At 35.6% G+C, this 21,636-nt stretch overlaps 1 protein-coding gene across 2 annotated transcripts in view; it reads right to left on the reverse strand.

Moving 5' to 3' along the window:
* Nucleotides 1-21,636, reverse strand: part of Trim37 (tripartite motif containing 37) — a 104,714-nt gene continuing 83,078 nt past the window's right edge. For both annotated transcript variants that reach the window (XM_063250865.1, XM_063250866.1), the window contains 5 exons: nucleotides 14,603-14,731; nucleotides 14,031-14,220; nucleotides 11,504-11,622; nucleotides 2,798-2,908; nucleotides 1-1,217 (listed from right to left, as the gene is read on the reverse strand). In XM_063250865.1, the coding sequence (XP_063106935.1) occupies nucleotides 1,135-1,217; nucleotides 2,798-2,908; nucleotides 11,504-11,622; nucleotides 14,031-14,220; nucleotides 14,603-14,731 (632 nt within the window). In that variant the 3' untranslated portion in view covers nucleotides 1-1,134. The remainder of the gene's footprint in view (nucleotides 1,218-2,797; nucleotides 2,909-11,503; nucleotides 11,623-14,030; nucleotides 14,221-14,602; nucleotides 14,732-21,636) is intronic.

Raw genomic sequence — 21,636 nt, forward strand, 5'->3', positions numbered from 1 at the left:
TTTGCTCAAGTAACTTTTATTAACAAAAAAAGTGCAAACTATTTTGAAAATAAGTAGACTGCATCACAGCATTCAAGCAAGACATCAGATATGAAAAAAATGAACAATAGGAAGTAAAATATAAGCTGATGCAACATCTCTCACATGTACATACAGGTATTCATGCTTTTTCAAATAGTCTCTTGGTCAACTTTCAGTGTAATTTTCATAAATATATAGCAGCTCAATGGAGCACAATGGTGAAGTTTGGCAATTTAAGGGTAGGGATTATTTATGAGTATGAAAGAAAACCTTATATATCACAGTTTCATTCCAAAGTCACTCTGCAATATGAGTCTTTACTGACACTGACATCAATTTCCAACTAATGAAAATAAAGAAGACAATTTTAAATTATTTGTTGCACTATAGTTATACTTTAAAAGGTATTAAAAAACGAAAAATTTTAAAATAATCTTACATATAATCAGGAATATAACTAATCCACATTAACTTAATTCATTTTAAATTACATTTGCCAAAAGATGATGTGCTATTAAACAATGTGCCTGCACTTCAACAATACAGAAAAGGTAAATAAATAAATTTTAGGCTGTCAACGTGCTCCAGAAACAAGATTTAGTTTAGTGTTACTTTGGTTAGTCATGTAAAGTTTCTACATAACAGAATCAATAACTAGTTTTTTGGTTCACTAATCTATAGAACGTAGTGAAACTATAAACTGTGATTAAACCCCAAAATATTAAGGTAGTTATGTAAACAAAACTGAGTATCCAGCCAAAGACAGAAAAGTACCAGCAATGAACAATTTACTGCATGCCTCTCAATACACTTTCTGGCAGTGGGCTGGCCTTCTGTTTTGAATACAAACTGCCTTCTGTGAATGTATTAATTTGCTAAAATTAATGGAGGGCAACACTACTATTTTACTATATTAGAACTCTTCCCACACTGTTAATTTTTCCCTGTGTCTTTTAGTAGAATTGTGCTGCTTTGTAACAGTTCCTGAATTACTATCATAGGTATAGATGATGACAAAAAGCAACTAAATCTGATTATATGATTGATGACAAATTTGAGCACCAACTACAATAAATTTTCAGGGTCAAGGTAGCTTGTAAGTCCATCTGGCAATTACCTTCCACTGTTTTCGTCAGTACTGAAGTGGAGATTTTCAGGGTCTACTTGTTCAACATCAGGGAAACTGGGATGAGAATCTAAGAAAAGAATAAAAGATAAAAATTTTTAAAATCACAGGCAGACACCACAACAAGGTGTATTTTCTTTCTCAAGCCTTTATAAATGATCTTAAGAAATGTTATTGAAAGGGTAAAGTTGTGCAGGGTTATTATTTGAGTTATATGTAAGCAAATACAAAGGGAAAATGAAGGACAAAAACCAAAACATGTAACAGATACCGACAACAGAAGCTGAAAGGTACTGCCTCACATTCCTGAGCACACTTAGGGGCAGCTGAAGAAAGGAACAAGAAAGGATGATAAACACTCAAGACTCATACTGTGAACATACAATGTATTTTAAAGCCAATAAAAGTATACAAATTTGCAAATATGGCAAAACCCCATCATCACTTAAAATAACTTGCCCCAAATCTAGAGCAGAGGAAATTACTAAAAGTGCCTTAGTACTTACAAATCACCAAATGACTTGGTTCTGTATTGAAAAAGAAACTAGGGCATTAGTAAAATATGTAAAATAAAAGGTAACAATTGGTATAACCCTAAGGATGTTGTCATTTCAGGAAATTTTGCAAAGGAATGCTCAGGTGGCTATTTAGGCTCCTAAATAGCCTAATTAGTATTTCTCTCATTTCATATTATTTTATTGTTTAATCTGTATTTTAGAAAAGTGCTTCCCAGTGGAATGGTTATGGTATATCATTTGACAGACTACTAGGTTGCCATAAAAAATTTCAAATGAAAAAAATATTTAAGTGAAAAGTAAAGCATAATAAAAACCAAAAATACTACCTCATTTCAGTAAAAGGAATCTACATAAATACAGAACAAAATAAAAAACAAGATTCTGTTGGTGATACTATCCCTAAGAATTTTCTCGAGAGAAAAGAAACAAAAATTGATGGTTCCGGACTCAAGATGTAGATCAGTGGTAGAGTGCTTGCTTAGCACATGTAAATTCCTGAGTTCAAAACCCAGTAAAATAAGAAAAAACTGGTAATTCCATAATCTACATGCATTTCTAAGGAATCTAGGTTATTTTAAAATTATAGTAAGCTACAAAAAAAAATCTGAAAACAAGAAAGCAAATCAAACAGCTGAAGCGTTATTGGCAAACATTTTCTATAAAGGGGCAGAACATACATATTTAGCACAAAAGGCCACAAATTCTCTTTTAAAATTCTTTTGGTTTCCAGGGCTGGGAATTTAACTTAGCAGCACAAGTGCCTGCCTAGCAAGTGTGAGGTCATGATTTTGATCCCTGGCATCCTCCTCCTGTATTAACAAAATTCTTTGTTTCCTACAACTCTTTATAATTTAAAGCCATTCTCAGGTTACTGGCTGTATAAGAACAGGCATGAAGTGGCACTCACTAAGTGTCTAACCAAGTCAAATACTATCTATTAATTTTTTTTAGTACTCACCATATAGTTTATTAAAGAATCTTGTCTCACAAATGACAATAATTTTTAAAAAAAACAAGCAAAAGAAGCAAAAGTAGCAGAGCAGAATAAGTAGAAGCAGCAGCAGCACAAGAAGAAAAAGAGGCAGCAGGGATGATTTTGTTAATCTGTGTAAAATGACATCACATGTTGCACCTTCATCTGGGGGCTGCGTCATGAAAGAGTCATTAAATCCGCCCACAATGGTGTGCTCTTCCTGCTCTTCATTCTCAGTATCACATTCGATGTCACTGTCGCTACTCATTCCTGAAAGAAAATAACATGTTTCTGACAAGAAACCACTGTAAATGAAAAGCTTATGTATTAACCTGAAGCTTCTATACTGAACACTAACAACTCATTGAACCAAACAAAACAAAGAAATAAGCCACATAAATATTGTTTCTCTTTAGTTCACAGCAGTGGTTTTATTTTTGTTCTCAAAGTTTAAAACTGAGCAGCACAAATTTTTTTGTTTATTTCTTTTTGTTTTTTGAGACAGGGTTGCATTATGTATGTAGTTTGGGCTAATCCTGAACTCACTATGTAGGCAGGTTGGCCTCAAACTCTGCATTCTTCCTGCCTCTGCTCTCCTGAGTGTTGGAAATACAAGCATGTACCACCATATGCAGCTAAGCACCATAGTTTTTAAAGCTATAATGTGCAACTATTAGTATCATTGGAATGAGCCTATTTTTTCCAAGTCACTTTTCTCCTAGTCATCAGACAAAATGGGAGTTTTTCCAGATTCACTGTACACAGTCTCCAGCCTAAAACGTAAACACATTATACAAACATTTACATATATATATGTAAAATTCTACCTATATATTGATGTTAGTTCTTTTATCCTGTTTTGAGCCTGAAAGTTTTGTTTTTGTATGTCTATCAGTTGATTTTGTTTTTCTATAATGCATGTATTTTTAATTTTCTATAATACATTATTTTTAATGTAAATTTAATAAATGTGCATAGTTATTGTGCACATTTATAGGTACAGTATAATATTTTAATATATGTAAATAATGTGTAATGATCAGACAGGGATACTTGGCTTATCTATTACCTTAGACATATGTCTTTGTATTGAGAACATTCAAAATCTTCTCTACTAGTTATTTTGAGATATCCAATTAGTTTTTGCCAACCATGTTTATCCTAGTGTGCTAAAGAACCTAAGTCATTTCTCTTATCCAACACCCTGGGACCTATAACTATTTTCTTTCCATCCCTCCCTCTCCCCACATTCTTCCCAGATTTTAATAACCACATGGGGCATTTGTCTTTCAGTACTTATTTCCTTTAGTATAAAGCACCCAGTGCAAATGATACAATTTCACTCATTTTTATGGCTGAATAATATTCCACTGTGTATTATATGCCACTATTTCTTTATGTATTCACTAATGGACACATTACAGGCTGACTCTGTCACTTGGTTTTTGGACCTATTGGTTACAGTAAACATGTGAATGTAGAGATCTCCTTAATACACAGATTTCAATTCCTTTGGATAATGCTCAGTATCAGTTATTTCTGAATAGAAAAGTTCTACAGGGAGTATTTCTGTATTAACAAGACAGTGACTCAGAAAATCTAAAAATCCTTCTGCTACAATCCTTATAAATAGCTAGATAAAATATAGATGTAGAACATACTTTACCAGTCACAGTAGGGCCCAAGCATGGTAGCACATATCTGTAATCCCAATACTCTGGGAAGCTGAGGCAAGATGATCACTTGAGCCCATGATGAGCATTTTAATGACTTAGTAAGATACTGTCTCAAATTGGTGGGGTGGGGACTAGGGATACAGCTTGATGAAAAGGCCCTGGGTTCAGTCTCCAATACTTTATCTGTGGGAAAGGTATCACAAGTGTCAAACACCAGTGGATCAGAGGCTATAGCTGTCCTCTTGGAAAGTCTGACGTAAAGACTCTTAGCACCCCCTTTGAAGATGAGGATGGGAGAGGGTAAGCTCCGGACCTGCCATAGAAAGGGAGTTTAAAGTAGTGATAAAATTCTAGCACCTGCATAAAGCTAATTTTCTGGTTTTGAAAAGACAGCCACAATATGCTACTCCATGCCATCCCTCTTGCCTCAGATTCCAAAGTAGCTGGGACTATAAGCATTTGCCAGCAGTCCAGCAGTAAGAATAAACAACTGTCTCTAGGAATTGAAAAACACTGATGAAAGAGACAAATTCTTTGACAAACACACACTACTATCACTTCTTGGCCTTTTGGCTAAAATAAACTGTAGAACAACTTACTGAAGTTCATGTAGGAAAAAAACAGATTAAAGGGGGCTGGGGATTTAGCTCAGAGGCATAAGTGTCTGCCTTGCAAGCAGGCAGTCATGAGTTCAATCCCTGGTACCGATAAAAAGGAAAAAGACAAAAAAAAAAAAAAAAAAAACCAAAAAAACAGATTAAAGAAACAATTGTGATTAAACAAATAAAATTCTTGGGCTGGGGATTTAGCTCAGCAGCATAAGCACCTGCCTTGCAAGCAGGCGGTCGTGAATTCGATCCCCAGTACTGATTAAAAAATAAATAAATAAAAATAAAATTCTAACCAAGAAATCATTATAGCCTTACATGGCTTCACTGGTGAATTTAGACAGGAATTTCTATCATCTTCACCTTCAGTAAAGAAAACACCCTCACACAAGCCACAAAACTTTCCTGCTTGAAAGAGTAAAATTCATTTATGAAATTCAAAACCAGCTACTTTTGTGAAGCACCAACTCCACCATGTGACCTTTCATGGTACTGCTGCTGAGAGAAAACCAACCACATTGAATTTCTGAAACTCTAGATACCTATTTGACGTCTTAGAATTCATGTTTCTGAATTCCTAGAAGATATTAACTTTAGGATTCAAAAACAACAAACTGAAGTTCTCAAAATCTAAGTTATTCTTTATTAAATGTTAATCTACACTTTTATTATATGAAAAAATATTTAATATTTACATGAATAATAGCCTAAGGTAATTATTTCAAATGCTGAAAAACTTTTACAGGTATAAGTGGGTAGTTTATGACTAATGTAACATTTAGAACGCATAGCAAAGTTTACAGTACTGTACAGGCTCACATATCAAAAATGTCTTAGCTAAATCCCCAGCCCCTGGCTACATTATGTTTAAGACAAGGCTGAACCACATGGTAACAACCTGTCTCAAAAACAAACAAACAAACAATGTCACTAACTCATTTCCTGAAATACCATACAAAGGAGTATATTTACTTAGGAGGAGACAGGGTCTAGTATCTGTATTAACCACTAAAATTAATTCTAATAGAAAAATTTTTACTACTGGAAACATTTCTTGACACCTTTTCTCAGGATTCAGAAAAATACACATTCCTAAGAAATTCCACAATACGGGGGCTGGGGATTTAGCTCCGCGGCATAAGTGCCTGCCTTGCACACAGGCAGTCGTGAGTTCGATCCCTGGTACCAATTAAAAGGAAAAAGCCAAAAAAAAAAAAAAAAAAAGAAATTCCACAATGGAATTTGTATATGAAAACATCATTTGATATTTTATGAAGTACTAACATTTGAAAGTTTCCTGTGTGTATGTACTGAAAGAGACAAATTCCTAGATGTCACTGATGGTGACTATAAGACACTTGACTGCAACACACAATGCAATAGAAACCTGCAGTTCACAATAAAATCTGAAATAGGATATGCCTATATCAACTGCCCACCCTAGTTTTGGAGCATCCATTGTATGCTCAGGGAAACTGTCTGAGTTATAATTTCCTTACTCAGATTCACATACTTCGAAAAATATATTAATTATATAGGTAGCACACAATCTGTATTCTATCCCCTAATAATTTATCTGCCTTTTTCCTTTCTAAAAGAACCTATGTACTTGCTCAGGTACCTTCCTCCCCATGGTCAAATGAAATGCATTGGAGAAAGGGATCAGATGACTGCACTTTGCCACTTACCCTTGTAAGTGACTTAAGACATAGAAGAGGAAGTCAGAATGTTGTTGAGGCACCCCAAGAAATTTTCCTTGTTGATAGAGATACACAAAATGAAGCAATGGTTCCCCACTCCCAGGATGTTGTTCTGACTCTATACAAAATTTGCAGCTGCAGCGATCATCCTGCCACCTTGAAACCAAATCATCAAGAATGGCAAACCAAAAATGGGAAAAAAAAAACCAGAGTCCTGATGCCATTTAACAGCTAAGTTTTCCAACCCTGAAACTGCCCTACCACAGTCAGTGTAACTCCTTGTTACTAGAAAAGTTCTATTTCATTATTCAGTTGGTTGCTTGATTTTTGGGTAATTTCTGCTAGAAGTATCTTAACTGATCCAGGTGGGTAGTACATGCCTGTAGTTCCAGATACTTGGAAGGCTTAGGCAAGAATATCACAAATTCAAGGCCATCCTGGGTTAATTTAACAAGATCATGTCTCAAAATAAAAAGTAAACAAAAATGGTTGGGGATGCAGGGTAGGTTCAACCCCCAGTACTGGGGGGCAGGGAGAATAAATAAATGAATACATAAGCAAATAAATAGTAATTTAATTATTCTAAAAGTGACCAGCCATGGGAGGCTATTACATATTATGTGACTCATTCCTCAGTAAATGACCCCACCACCCCATCTGTCCATAGTACTGGCAATTAAAGCCAGGCAGCACTGATTTACATCCATTTTTTTTTAATTCTGAGACAGTGCCTGAGTTGCCTAGACTAAGTGTGATTCTCTTGCCTCAACTTTGGGAGTTGTTGCCTTACAGGGAGGAACCACCACAACCTGGCTGTCCTATTACTTTTAGCTACACTGCCAGCAAGGTATTTAATAGATGTGCCAATGGTAATTCTGAGTATCTCTGACTTAAATATAAGAAATTTCTGCTACATGAGCAGCAAACTACGAAAGCTACAGTTTCACACAAAACAAGAAACTGCTACTCAGACTTGGTGGCATACACCTGTCATCCCAGCACTCAGGGTGGTTGAGGCAGGAGGGCTTCAAATTCTAGCCTAATCTGGGCAACTCAGAGAGATCATGTCTCTCTCTCTACCCAAAAAAATGTATAGACACCTCAGGAAAAGAAAAACAGTATACTATTTTCTCAACAGATCTTACTCTCATATGGGAACCCTACAGGATGTTATGTATCACAGAAAACCAATATACTGCCAGCCCTTAGAGAAAAACTAAAAATGCATGTGCAGTAATCTCAATGACCAAGTTCACCATACTAAGAAATGTCTGGAAGCTGATGGTCACCACTTTGAGCACCTTTTATGATTGTACAGGCCAAAAGTAACTTGTGTTATTCTCATGATATCTCAATAAATTTAATATTTTAGTATTTATATGTTTTTCTTTCATATATAAATAAAACATGCTGGGGATATAGCTCAGCATGGAGGTCCTGGATTCAATCTTCAGTGCTACAAAAAGCCCACCTACAGATCTAGGGACTATTTGGGCTAGGATCAGATTTTCAGCATCAGACTAATAAATAGAAGACTAATACAAGGATGTCCTATATGATCCCAGGTTCAAAAGAAAAGACTTGTTTATGACTGTCATGCCTAAGAAAAAAGTTGCATTTTACTAATACTTAAGATCAGTTAAGAGATCACTTTACTAGTCCCAAATTCCCAACTGGTAACAAAACAAACACTTTCATTTTAGGTTTCTTCAGCCTTCTCTTCAAGAATGAGGAAAAACATACAGTGACCTGACACAGAACACTTTCTCCATGTGTTAGACACAAATAAAGAGTTGTGTTTTTTTCTAAACACAGATATAAGACAAACCCACTGAATTGTCTACCAAGGCTTCTAGGTGTAAAAAAATAAAGGTTTCCTGAGAATTGGCTCCCTCTGATAAAATAATTCCCACAGCACTGAGCTTTTGTCTTCTACAAACAAAACAGATTTCAAGAGACACACAGCTACTTTTGTCTTCTGCATTCCCTTGTTCCCAGCCTCATCAGTGATTTGCCATCTCACTGCCTATTCTGGGGCTCTAATGGTAAACAAGCTGTTTAAGTATCAACAAATTGCAAGGGTAGTCTTCTGTATAACAGTGGCTTTGCATGTGATAGCAATCTTTTTTTACTAAGATACTGGTATGCAATGTCACCACAACACTCCCTATACAAAGTTAAAATGTGTTACTGGGAACACTGGTCACTTAGCTCTGTATCCTACCCACAATAATAATATACTTTCAAAACTTGGAAAAGGCACTGCAGACATAAATGTAGCCAGGTGAATGACCTCTCTTGTTCTAAGATAAGGTACACTTTGCTTTAAATAAAAGTGATGTCAAGTACTTTCAGTGCTTTTTATGCTAACCAGCTACTTACATAGAAAAATTGCTAATAGGAATTTATGATTTGAAGGCTGAAATTAGGTTCAAAACATTTCTCACTTAAACATGCTGCTTCTTACCAGTCTTAACTGTCCTCTAGAGTTCCATATTCTATTCCTAGCTGCAAAATTTGTTTTTTACACTGCAGTCAGAGCAGAAACACAAAAACACAACTTTATTGTCACTTTTTGTTTAGATCCCATTCAAAGGACAAAGTTCAGATTCTAGCTAGGACATATAATACATCTCTTTTATTATCTGACCTCTACCTTCACTGTGATATCTTTTGCTAATCTTTACCTGGTTAACTTCTACTTATCCCTTTAGATGAGCTTTCCAAAGGTGGACTAGAGACTAGGTCAGTAGAAATAAAAATTAAGAGCACTAACTTCAGGTTTGAATTTTAGGCCCTCCATTGATTCTGTGACTTTGGTCAAGGTAGGCTACATCTCTGGTCTTCACAGGTAAAATCAAAGTATTACGGTATCATATACAGTTGTACTCAGAATGTAAAATAATAATACTAGTAAAGTCTTTTAGCTATAAATAAGACTAATAAAGTCTTTCACTATGAAGAACATAGTGAAAACTTAGTAAATATTTTCTATTATTATTATATACCTCATCTTGAGCTTCTCTAGACAACTTTGCATAGCAGTACACACTATTAGTGTATAATGAAATGCTATTAACTAGTCTAACACTTAACCAGTGGTTTTTAATTGTTCTTTCTTCTCCTCCTCCTACCACCATCCATACATCCAGCATACCTGAGAGGTAACAACTTGCTCTCACCAGTAACTGTGGCTCACTCTGGTAAGTGATTCAGTTTCACCAGTGGTGCTTCAGTGGAGATGATTTCTGAAGACATTCTGGTTAGCAGTACTTACCCCCAGTTACAGGAACCTAGTAGTTAAAACTCAGGCTGATAGGGCCAGGTATTTAGCTTAGTGGCACAAGCGCCTGACTGGCAAGTGCAAGGTCATGAATTTAATCCCTAGTACCAAAAAAAAAAGAACCCCAAAAACCCAAAAGCCAGAAACAAACAAACAAACAAACCAAAAAACACTAAGACTGATGCTAAGCATACAATGATGCAGAGGAATAGCCTCCTTGTGATAAATTAGGAGGTCCAAAATGGCAGTGGCACCAGAGAAACTCAGCAAGTTTGAGGTATAGAAATCACCAGCATCAAACATGTTATGAGGTAAATTAGAAGCATTTAATAAATAACGCATGAAAAAGATCAGCATTTAAGTCCAACACAAGCTATAAGAATTTATCCACTATAATTTACAATGGGTATGTATAAACACAAGGAAAGCAACCAATCCCCACAAGTACTTTCTATAATCAGTTATAACATTTTTTAATGTTTTAACAATCAACACATCATTTTAAAAATCTTTCCCATTTACTCTCTTCTTCTGAAATAATGTTATGCACTGCAGGAACACCTTTAGTGTTCTTTAATTGAAAGCCTGAAAACACCATCATTACCCACATACTCTTGCACAGGGCACCTGTACATAGTTACGCTTTGAGCTATAATTCATCAACTACTGAAATGCAATGAGTGCAGAGAAAGAAGATGGCAGAGTTTCACTGAGAATTGTAAAAACTTTCAGTATTAAATGTCAAAAACATTAATATTCCTTCCAGCTAGTATATAATGGACACAGCAGTCAACAGACCTAGTCTCATTTTAAACACCTTCTATTTCCCCAAAATAATACATGTCTTTTATGCTATTAAAGAATATTGAACCGGGGATTTAGCTCAGTGGCTTACATGCCTGCCTGGCAAGTGCGAGGTCTTGAGTTCGATTCCCAAGAAAGAAAAAAAAAGAATATTGAACCTGAAAAAATACGTGGAAGAAACAATAATTATAAAAGAAACAAGTAACTCAGAATAATTTGATACAGTTGAAGCTGGTCAGCAAAGGGAAATTTAAAATGGTTAAAACTTAAAATGCTTCTCTAAGAGAAAGAACACACTTTATAGAATTAATACTGAAGACTAAGTCATGGGAATTTAGCAACTCATCAAGACAAGGGCTAGGAATGTACTTAGTATCTTAGTAAAGACTCTGGAGGTTCAGGAATCCGAACCTGGTGCACATCTTCCTTATAAGACTGAACATATTTAAGTCATCTTGCATATCTAGTAAAAATAAAATGTCTACCATGTAGGTAACTAATTACATTTATCAACTAAGCAGACGAACAACATGGAGACTTTTCCCCTCATAAATGGCTCTTCTAGGCCACTGACATGTCCTTTTATGTCCATGCTGTCCATTTTGCCTTCCTCTGTGTTTGATGTCCTAATAAAATCAAAATCAATGGCACAACAAATGCTGTGTTCAGATCAGGCTGTGTCAAATAAGAGCTCAGTAAAATGTTTACTAAACCAATCACTTCCTACTGATACCCACCAGCAAAACAAGGGTAATATTCTTGACTTCAACTTAATATGATCTATCATTCCTCACCTTCCTCAGGGGCAGCCAAAGCTCCTTCAGGAAGTATAGCCTGTAACTCTCCAGGTTCAGAATTATTCTCCAAATCAGTTATTGGCATTCCTTCCAGATGATTTCCTTTAGCATTAGTCCTGAAATAGGAAGAAAATAACTCAGTGTTTTTATAACTACAAAGTGACACAATAATCTATGTTTTCTTGTCCTGACATTGAGCCCCAAGCCAACTTGAATACTAAACTTCAAATTTTATTTTCAAAATGTCACTAAAGATTCACAATGAAAGATTATGAGTTTGTAGACTGTATCAGTGTCAATTCCTACTTGTTATATTGTATATAACAATGATTTTGTTCAATTTTATCATTAGCAAAAACAGTATAAGACGTGAAGGATCTTATTATTTTTTATAATTGTGTAAAATCTATGATTATCAAAAACTTCAATTACAAAGTAAATAAGACTTCTCAATAGTATGTTCTCATTAATAGAAAAGAATTTAGAAATGCATTGAGTGGGAAAACAAGGCACTTTTGTGTTAAGTTAAACATCACAGGTGCTTAAATATAATAAAAGTGAGAAGATAACATACATTAAAAAATTAAGGACAGAAAGATAATTAAGAACAGCAGGAAATTGGAAAACAAGGCCTATTAAAGGATGGGGAAATTTACACTTAGTATTTTTTCCCTTTTCATTCTGAACCATTTAGTAAACTTTTCGCCTATACTATTTAAAATCAAGTAGAAAAAAAGACATGAGCAAGAAAGCAATCATATAAAACAGGCCACCAGATACTTTTAAATGCAAAATAATTACACAAAGGAACTGCAGATATTGAGATTTTATACTCTAAGGAAAAAAATACATTCATATACATTTAATATTTATGACTAAAGGCAGACAAAAATATTTCTATAACGAATAAAATATATTTAGAAATGGAAGGAAGAGAATAGGAGGGGACATAAGAATTAAGATGTTACAAGCATGCACCAATTCCCCCATGATGAATGTAATCATTATATACCACAAACATGCACTAATAAAATTTGAAATCATAGTAAAATAGTGATAAAATAGTATACAGTGGTAATCATAAAACAAAAAATAGAAATAAAAATTAAAAGCCACCAAATATAAAAGCTAATTGCAGCTTTAACATGAAAGGAACATGTACACTTATCAGGCTGGGTAATAGGAAAGACAAAATAATCCCCAGTGATTTTCACACCTTTCTACCAGTGAAAAATGAACTAAAACAAAAACTAAACTACCAGCTGACTGTTCAGATCTGGTAAACTACCAGCTGATTATTTAGATCTAGTAATCACAAGCCTTAAAACTATATGAAATTTGGTAGCAAATCCCTGAAAACCTAGCACTCTGAGAGGTAGAGGCAAGAGGATTCCAAGTTCGACACCAGGCTTGAAATTTAGTGACTGATTAAGACTGTGTCTGAAAATAAAAAATAAAAAAGGCCTGGGGCCACATAGCTCAGCATGAAGACCCTCAGGTTCAACCCCAGTACTAGAAACAAAGCCAAAAAAAGCTATATGAAATTAAGTAAACTTAAGGGATGTCAAGGTTTCTCTATTAATTCAAAGTTTTCAAAGTCTTCAATGTAGAACTATTCTACTATTTAAACATAGAAAGGCATTTAATATTCAGAAGCAAGATCAGCAGAAGGAAATTTATGGCTTATCTAGCATATCCAAAGACAATACATTCTGGGGGCTGGGGAGTTAGCTCAGAGGCATAAGCACCTGACTTGCAAGCAAGCAGTCGTGAGTTTGATCCCCGGTACCAATAAAAAGATTTAAAAAAATGTAAAAAAAAAAAAAGACAATACATTCTGCTATTACTCTCACTTTTGAAGTTTAATTGACATGGGTTACGTATCTGAATTTATGTTCCTAGGAGAGATATAAACGTGTCAACTAACATATATCCTTTGAGAAAGCCCAACTATGAATTTTGAGCATGCTTTCATAAGAGCAAAAGCAGAAAATCAGTGGTAAACTAATATTGTTAGAAGTACTTTGTTCCATATAAAATATATATGACACACTGTAACACAGCCCAGCACAAATGTCTTTGAAAGGTATAGGACAGATTAAAAACAAAAACACAAAGGGCTAGGGATTTAGCTCAGTTGCACAAGCGCCTGCTTGGCAAGCACAAGGTCCTAAGTTTGAATCCTAGTTCCAAATAAAATAAAAATAAAAACAAAAACACACACACAAAAAAACAAGAAATCTCACAAGGTAGAATATGCACAGGTTATATACATCATTGTTATCCTAATTTCTGAGAAAATGAACTTGAACACATTTAACCTCAATTTCTGGCACAATCTCATCCCAATTTAAAAAAAAAAAAAAGTGGAGTCTCCAATAGTTTAAAAATTTACATTTAAAAAAAATTTAATTTCAATACAATAAATAAATATTCCACCCTTGAAAACATTAACAAAGCAGAAAATCATTTGTTCATTATGATATAGATTTAATATTCCAAACAATAAAAGAATTTTATGTACCCCAAGGTTATCATTTTCCTTCTTTTTTCAACAGAAGGTAAACCATTGAAAACTGCCACCACAATTGCATCTGAGTCCAAAACTTTACACTGTCGGTCTTCAGTTTTGGGCAGGATATCGCTCACAATGCCATGTGTCAAGCCTCGGGGAGAACTGTGCCTACTTCCAGACTGAGAACTTCCTGGAGAGCCTTCAGAAAAGAAAGAAGAATATCCATAAAAGAAAATATGAAAGTTTTCTTTTGATGACATCAGAAATTCCTCAACATATATATTTGACATCTCAAATTCTCAATATATATATTTTTTAATATATGTATTTAAAAAAATATATATTTTTTAAACCAAATAAAAACTTAAAAATTTAAATATATTTTAAAATGTAAATACCAATCTTTTTTAAGCCAGGCATTTAAAACCGAAGGAATCCAGGGTCTGTTCCATTGGTGAAACTACAAGTAGAACTTTAGCATTTTCAGTGATTTTTTGCAGTCTTAAAAATATACTTCAATATCAATTTCCAATAACTGACATTTACTCACCAAAACTATATTCTGAATGCCTCAAATTTACCTTCAAACAATGTCTGACAGTCTCCTTTTGAACGATTATTTTCTCCAGAGTCCACTGCTCTTCGAAGTGATAGACTACCTGCTATACTGGACCAAGCTGGCTTGGGTGAATTACTCTTCTTATTTGTGGCTGCAAAGACATTTAGAAACATTATGGAATATAATCTAGTCACATAAAACTCACTACTTAAACAAAGGTTTATTCTTATCCTGCAAGAAACTGTTTTTATTTTTTATTTTGTTTTAAGGGAATAAAACCAAACCAAATAAAACAGAATAGAGTCAATCAAAACAAAACAATGAACATGGCACATGACTTTAAAACAAGATATAAGGGAATCAATAATGGCTACCATAATGCCTCTTGGTATCTTCAAGAGAATTGCCCATACCATCAGGCATAATAAAATCAAACAAAATAGTACAGAATAAAACCAACAAAAACAAAACAATGGAAACAGTACAGGACTTCAAAATAAGATAATAGTAAAACCACAATGGGTACCACAATGCATCTTGTTATCTTCAAAGTAGTTGTCTATACCATCAAGATACAATTAAACAAAACAGAACAAAATCAGTCACAAAACCATGAAAGCAATACAGGGGTTCAAAACAAGCTAATAGGGAATCAAAAATGGCTACCATAATATATTTTGTTATCTTTGAAATAGTTTTCCATGACATCACATATAACGAAATTAGACAAACTGAAACAGAATAAAACCAAACTAAACTGAACAATAAAAACAATACAGGTTTCAAATCTCGGTAACAGATTAACAATGGCCACTCCCTTCCCTTTTTAGACACTTCCTCCTCTTCCACTTTCACAAGATATATTGTTCATTTTGGATCCCACTAACTACTTTAGGTTTTATACTAGGGAGACAACACTATATTCACCCATGTAACTCTGAACCATTTCACCCATGAGCATGATCTCAGGTTGTACCCATTTACCTACAAAAGCCTCAAAGCTATCTTTCTTTTTAGCTGAGTAGCTTTCCATTGTATAAAATTGCCATGACTTTCTTAACCTGCAGCTTTCTTAAGTCTGCAGCTGATGGACAAACTATTCCCACTTCTTTCTGGTTCCTTGTCATATACAGCACTGTTTTCTCTCTTTTAACTTTCAGACTATGAACTTTCTTTTGGGTTAAATGTGTGTCTTTTATAAAGCATATTGATAGACCCTATCTCCTGATTCACTCTGTGTTTCTTTTTATTGGTGAATTGAGGCCATCTATATTAATCATTATGACCAACATGCACTGCCTCGTCTCTGTCATGCTATTTTTCTGCCATTGGTTGTCTACTTTTCCTCCATTTCCCTGTCTGCCCTGCTCAGTGAGGCCCCTCTGCTGCTGATCCCAGAACCATGGTCTATTTTTTATCTCTCTCTAGAACATCCTTCAGTATTTTTTGCAGGGCTGGTTTGGTCATCATGAATTTCTTCAGTCGTTCTTTGTCATGGAAATATCTTGTTTCTCCATTAGTTTTTTTTTTTTTTTAAATTGGTACCAGGGATTGAACTCACAATCATGCGCTTGCAAAGCAGGCGCTTATGCCACTGAGCTAAATAAATCCCCAGCCCCTCTCCATTAGTTTTGAAAGATAGTTTTGCAGGGTATATTAATCTGGGTTGGAAATTGTTCTCTTTCTGGACTTGAAATACTTCAAGCTCTTCTTGATTAAATGGTCTGTGTTGAGAAGTCTCTTATAATTCTGATGGGTTTTCCTTTAAGGTGATCTGTTTCTTTTCTCTAACAGGTTTTAATATTCTGTTCTTGTGTTGAATTTCTGGGATCTTGATTATTACATGTCTGGTGTAGATTTATTTTGGTTATGTCTAGCTGGAGTTCTATATGCTTCACTTATCTGTAAATCATTTCCTTTTCCTATGCTTGGGAAGTTTTCTGAATTATTTCTGTAAACAGACTTTTAATGTCATTTGTGTTGACCTCTGCTGTTTCACTCACATTTATTATTATTAAGTTATGTTTCTTTTGGTTGTCGTGCAGTCATTGAATTGTTACTTCCTGGTTCCTTGTTATTTTTAAGAGATCTTTCCTTTTGTGGTCACAAGCTGCAAACCTGTCTTCAAGGTTTGAAAGTCTATATTTAGTTTCTTTCAAGTAGTTTTGCCAGCCTTAAATGGAGTTTTTAATTTCCTGATAATCTCTTTGAATCTATTTCATATATTCTTTTTTATATTTTTTCAAGGTCTCCCTCATTTTCCTATACTCCTCTATTCTACCATCTATGTCATCTATAGAGGTGCTTAATAATCTTTTTTTAATGTTTTTTATTTCTTTTACCTGAGATAGTATTTCTGTTCTAATTTCTTTTATAGCCTCATGAATTTGTTTCTTTACTTTAGTTGCCATTACTTCAGAAATTGTGACTCCCAATGTCTTCTATGTTTACATCTCCTGGACTCGTTCTGCTAGGGTTGGAGGCCAGAGACTGCCTTTTGCTTCTTTGTCTTGACATATTCTTGGGTTCTTTCAGACAAGTGGGTAGTGGAGTCCCAGGTACTTCCTGTATCAGCTACAATTTCTCTAAAGTGAGAGTGGTTCTTCCAGCCAGTGCTGGCTGTGAATATCTGATGGTGATTATTGGGTGCGCTGGTGCAGGCTGTCTGCTTTTCCCAGCTTGCGTTGGCTGGTGGAATGCACACTGGGGTGGGGTTGGCTGCTGTCTCCTAGCTGGTTACCAGCAGGGATCTATGACGATGGTTGCCAGAGTGCAAGCAGCAGGGCAGGGCACCTCCCTAATGAGTTAGGTAACAGGTAGGAGCCCCTACCATGGCTATCAAGAGTATGCACCGCCTCCATGCCAGGCTGGTTAGGGTTAGGATAACATCAGGAGATGATTGTTGGAATGCACACAGGGACAGGGATCAGTCCAAGCAATTTCCACCTGTCTGCTCCTAGCTAGGAGCTGCTGCAGGGAGCTGGCTGTAGTTCTGGTTCCAGGCTTATCCTGCCTGACTCCAAAATGGCTCCTGGTCAATCGTTCTCTCCTATGGGAGGACTAAGCCCTCTTCACTCACTGCCAGCCAGTGTAGTCCTCTGCATCCACTCCTCCTTCCACTACCACATCTCTTTGCATAGACTTTCAGGCTTGCCAGCCACTACTGTCACTGTGACCATGTGTCCCCAGGTTCCATCAGCTCCTCTCACACAGTGGGTACAGCTCCAGGAGAAGGCACCACAAGCTACTGCCTTCTTCGTTTCAGTTTTTCTTTTTACTCTCTCCGTGGGCTTCAAGTTTCACTTTAGGTCCTTCCTGGGTCCAGGGGACCCCCTTCCTTCCTTCTTGTCTCCCCCACAATGCTATATTCTGACATCTGGATTATTTCTCTTAGAGAGACTATTTTCTCTGCTGCTTACAGTTCCACCATTTTCTCTGAAGTAGCATTTTTGTTTTCCCACTGCTCTCAGCCTCAGTCCCTATTCCTGATTCAGTAACAGGTTGGTTCTGAGGGACTAGTTCATATTCATGTTCTTTTTACCCCTTGCTGACCTATCTCAGAGTAGCCATAAATTAGGTTCCTATTCTGCTATTCTTGTTTCAGCATATCTCTATTAATCTATAAAAAGTTTCATACTAATTTATTATAGTTTTTAGTTTAGTCATAGCTATTTATTATAAAAAGGTTCATACTAGTCTTTATTATACTTCAAATTGAACAAATATATTTGATTGCACACTGATTTTATAAGATGTTTGTCAGTCTATAGATACATTGTCTGTTTGTCCAGTCTGTTTATACGGTACAGATCATCTACATTTGTCCATTTGTCTGCTCTGTAGACAGCTGCTCCTTTTTATTTGAGCTCAACAATCTTTCTTCTCTTCTTTTGCATTTTCAGATCATTTAATCAAGGTTTATTTGTGTTACAGATTTAAAAAGCATGCTTCCACCAGTTGGTCAAAATGATGCTAAAACTGGGTAAACAAAATCCCTTGAGGTGAGGAGAGAATGGATAAGACTTCAATTGATGAATATGAAACTGGCCACCTGATAACTTGACCAGCTCTTATTCATTAATCAGAGGCCCTAATAATTTCCATAGCTTTATGGGAGACACCCCAACTAAAGTTCATATGGCTAAGACAATTTATTGTTGCTGATCTTATGGTATATTCACACCTTCAAAAATTTATGTAATGTATATACTTAGAGATGCTTAAATATTGAACAGTCCAAACAATGTCACAAATTTCTTCAGTGCTCAAATGTTAAAACACTCATGGTTAATAGAAAATAGTAGTTTTGTTTTGTTTTTTGTCTTTTTCCTTTTTATCAATACCAGAGATCGAACTCACGACTGCCTGCTTGCAAGGCAGGCACTTACGCCGCTGAGCTAAATCCCCAGCCCCGAAAATAGTAGTTTTAATTTAATGTTCTTTGTTAAGCTTACTGCCTCTACTGCACTGTACTTCAATCTTCTAGATGTTCAATAACTTAAATTAAGAGATAATTATAAATTCCTTTTAGATTCCTTTTACTGAGATCTACCAGATCTTTTCCAAAAAAAGGTTATATGATGCATATTGAGGCCATAATTAACTATATTCAACTGGCCTTAAATGACACTGCAGCTAAGCTCTCTCCTAAATAAAAAAGGTAAATGAAATAGGCCATCCTCCAAAATCAAATGACATTAGACATTTTAACAGCACAAGAGATACTTATAAAATTATAAAACCTAAAAGTTTGTATGACAAATGAATGACATGCCAGTTTCTAAAATTCCCTGGACCTTATCCTTTTTCTCCTTATGGGAAGCCATTACTAAAATTACACTCATAAATATCCTATTGATTCTATTATTTGACTCCTGCATACTTACTTGATTCTTTGCCTTTGTCTCATCTAGACTTAAAGCTGTGCACCTACTCACGATGAAAATGCCTGCTATCTACTGAGGGCCACTAATTAAAAGCTCTGCAAAGTATCCCTAACTGCCATTCAACAACTTCAACCCCCTTCAGCCTAAATAAGCCAGATCGGTCATCACCCATTATCCCTCACGGCAGTTTGGGTTACTTCTTCAGAGGAAAAGTGCTACAGGCAACCAAGGCAGTTAAAAATATTACAGGCAGTCAGTCAGGGCTAGGGCTTCAAAGTAGCTAGCACAGAGGACCAGATATCTTGTGACCGTGGAGGAGACAGATACCTCCTGCTGTAAGCCAGATCACAAGATAAAAGGCTAAAGTTGGTCCTCAAACCCCTTATGGGAGACCTTATTAATATGGCTTTTTGTGTTTTCAACAACAGAGATAAAAATCAAAAAGGAAAAAATAACAATCTGATCTTTTAGCAGTGACACTTGGAGCTCTAAGACAGGTAAACCAAGACAAGGTGGAGTTGCCTAAGCCCCTCCCAGACCATGCTCCTAGACCATGCCCAAGATGCTGGGCAAGAGAATGCCCCTTCTGCAATCTCAAGGACCATCAGAAGAGTGACTGTCCTAGCCTCCAGACAGTGGGTAAGCCATCCTCTAAATCCTTGCCCTCACAGGAGATCTCATAAACACTGCATTCATTGCTGGCTGATCTACTTGGACTTGCTGCTGAAAACTGATGGGGGATGAGGCCCACAGCCCCCATTTAGGTATCCTTCTTAGAATCCCAAGGCTCACTGGACATATCAAATAAGACATTCTCTATATTTGTAGACACAGAGGCCACAGTGTTCTTCCTGTGTTTTCAGCCATTATATTAAATCCTCAGTCTCTGTAGTGAATGTTGACAGCCAACCTACAAAGCCTTTTCAAACAAGGCCTATTTCATGCAGATTCCAAACTCTCTTCTTCACCCATAGCTTTCTTCTAACATGTGTTTTTGTGTGTTGTGGTATATTCCCAGGCTGGTCTTGAATTCTTGGCTAAAGCAATTCTCCTGCTTCAGCCTCCTAAGTAACTGGGACTATAGCTATAAACCACTGTGCCCAGCTGAAAATTTTTTTAAAAAGCATAGAGCATGACCTTACCTTGATAAACTTAAAGCCCTGATAAAATGAACTAACTTTCTTGGAAAACCAGTTAAAAGAAACTAACTTAAAGTGAAACAAGAATATGAAAAGAGCTACCAGAGTTGGGTTTATAAATGAGTTTTACCAAACTAGAGGCTTGATAAATTTTAATAAAGTAAAAAGGCAATATGTTTTAAGTAATTTACAGCACAGAAAAGAACAAAAGCTTTTGATTTTCTGAAAAGGCATAGAATTGAAACTCAAATGAGTTAAGAATAATGTAAGACTCTTTACAGATTAAGAAAAAAAATCAATGAATTGGTTAACATAGGATAAACATTAAAAACCAGTACCTTTACTATATGCCAGTAACAAATAATCAGAAAATATTTGGGGGAAACGAAGATTCCAATCACACCAGCAACCTAGCCTTATAACATATCCAGTAACCCACTTCATCTTAACCAAAAATCCAAGAAGTGACATCCAGTAGTAAATTTAATAGAAAATACAGAGATCTATATGAATAAAACTGAAACTCTAAAGAAGTAAATGTATATTTAAACAGATTGGCTTGAATTAAGTACATTGCTACCCAGGAATACATGATACTGGATTTTGGCAGTGCTTTTCTGGATATGATACATAAGCACAAAGAACTTGATTGCAAGTATATTTTCCAAGGTGCAGATTGCCTTTTACTCCTTCGACAGTGTCATGTTATGTTAAAAGTTTAAATTCATTTTTGGTGGTACACACTTGCAATCCTAGTACTCGGGGATGCTGAGGCAGGAGGATCTGAAATTTGACATTAGCCTGAGCAACTAAAGTGAGGCCTGTCTCAAAATGAAAAATATTAAAAGGGCTAGTTCAGTACCAAGGCACTAGGTCACTAGGTTCAAGTCCCAATCACTGAAGTCACCAAAAAACATTGGCTCTATTATATAAAAGGAAGTACAAAGAATCAATTTCAGAGAAAAAAAGCTTGCATGTATCTGTTGTCTTATTTCATTGGAAGAGAGTCACTTAAACATTACCTTCAAAAC

Source organism: Cavia porcellus, unplaced genomic scaffold (genome assembly GCF_034190915.1).
Source record: "Cavia porcellus strain 051 isolate PalLab524CR breed Dunkin Hartley unplaced genomic scaffold, mCavPor4.1 scaffold_6, whole genome shotgun sequence".
NCBI lineage: Eukaryota > Metazoa > Chordata > Mammalia > Rodentia > Caviidae > Cavia > Cavia porcellus.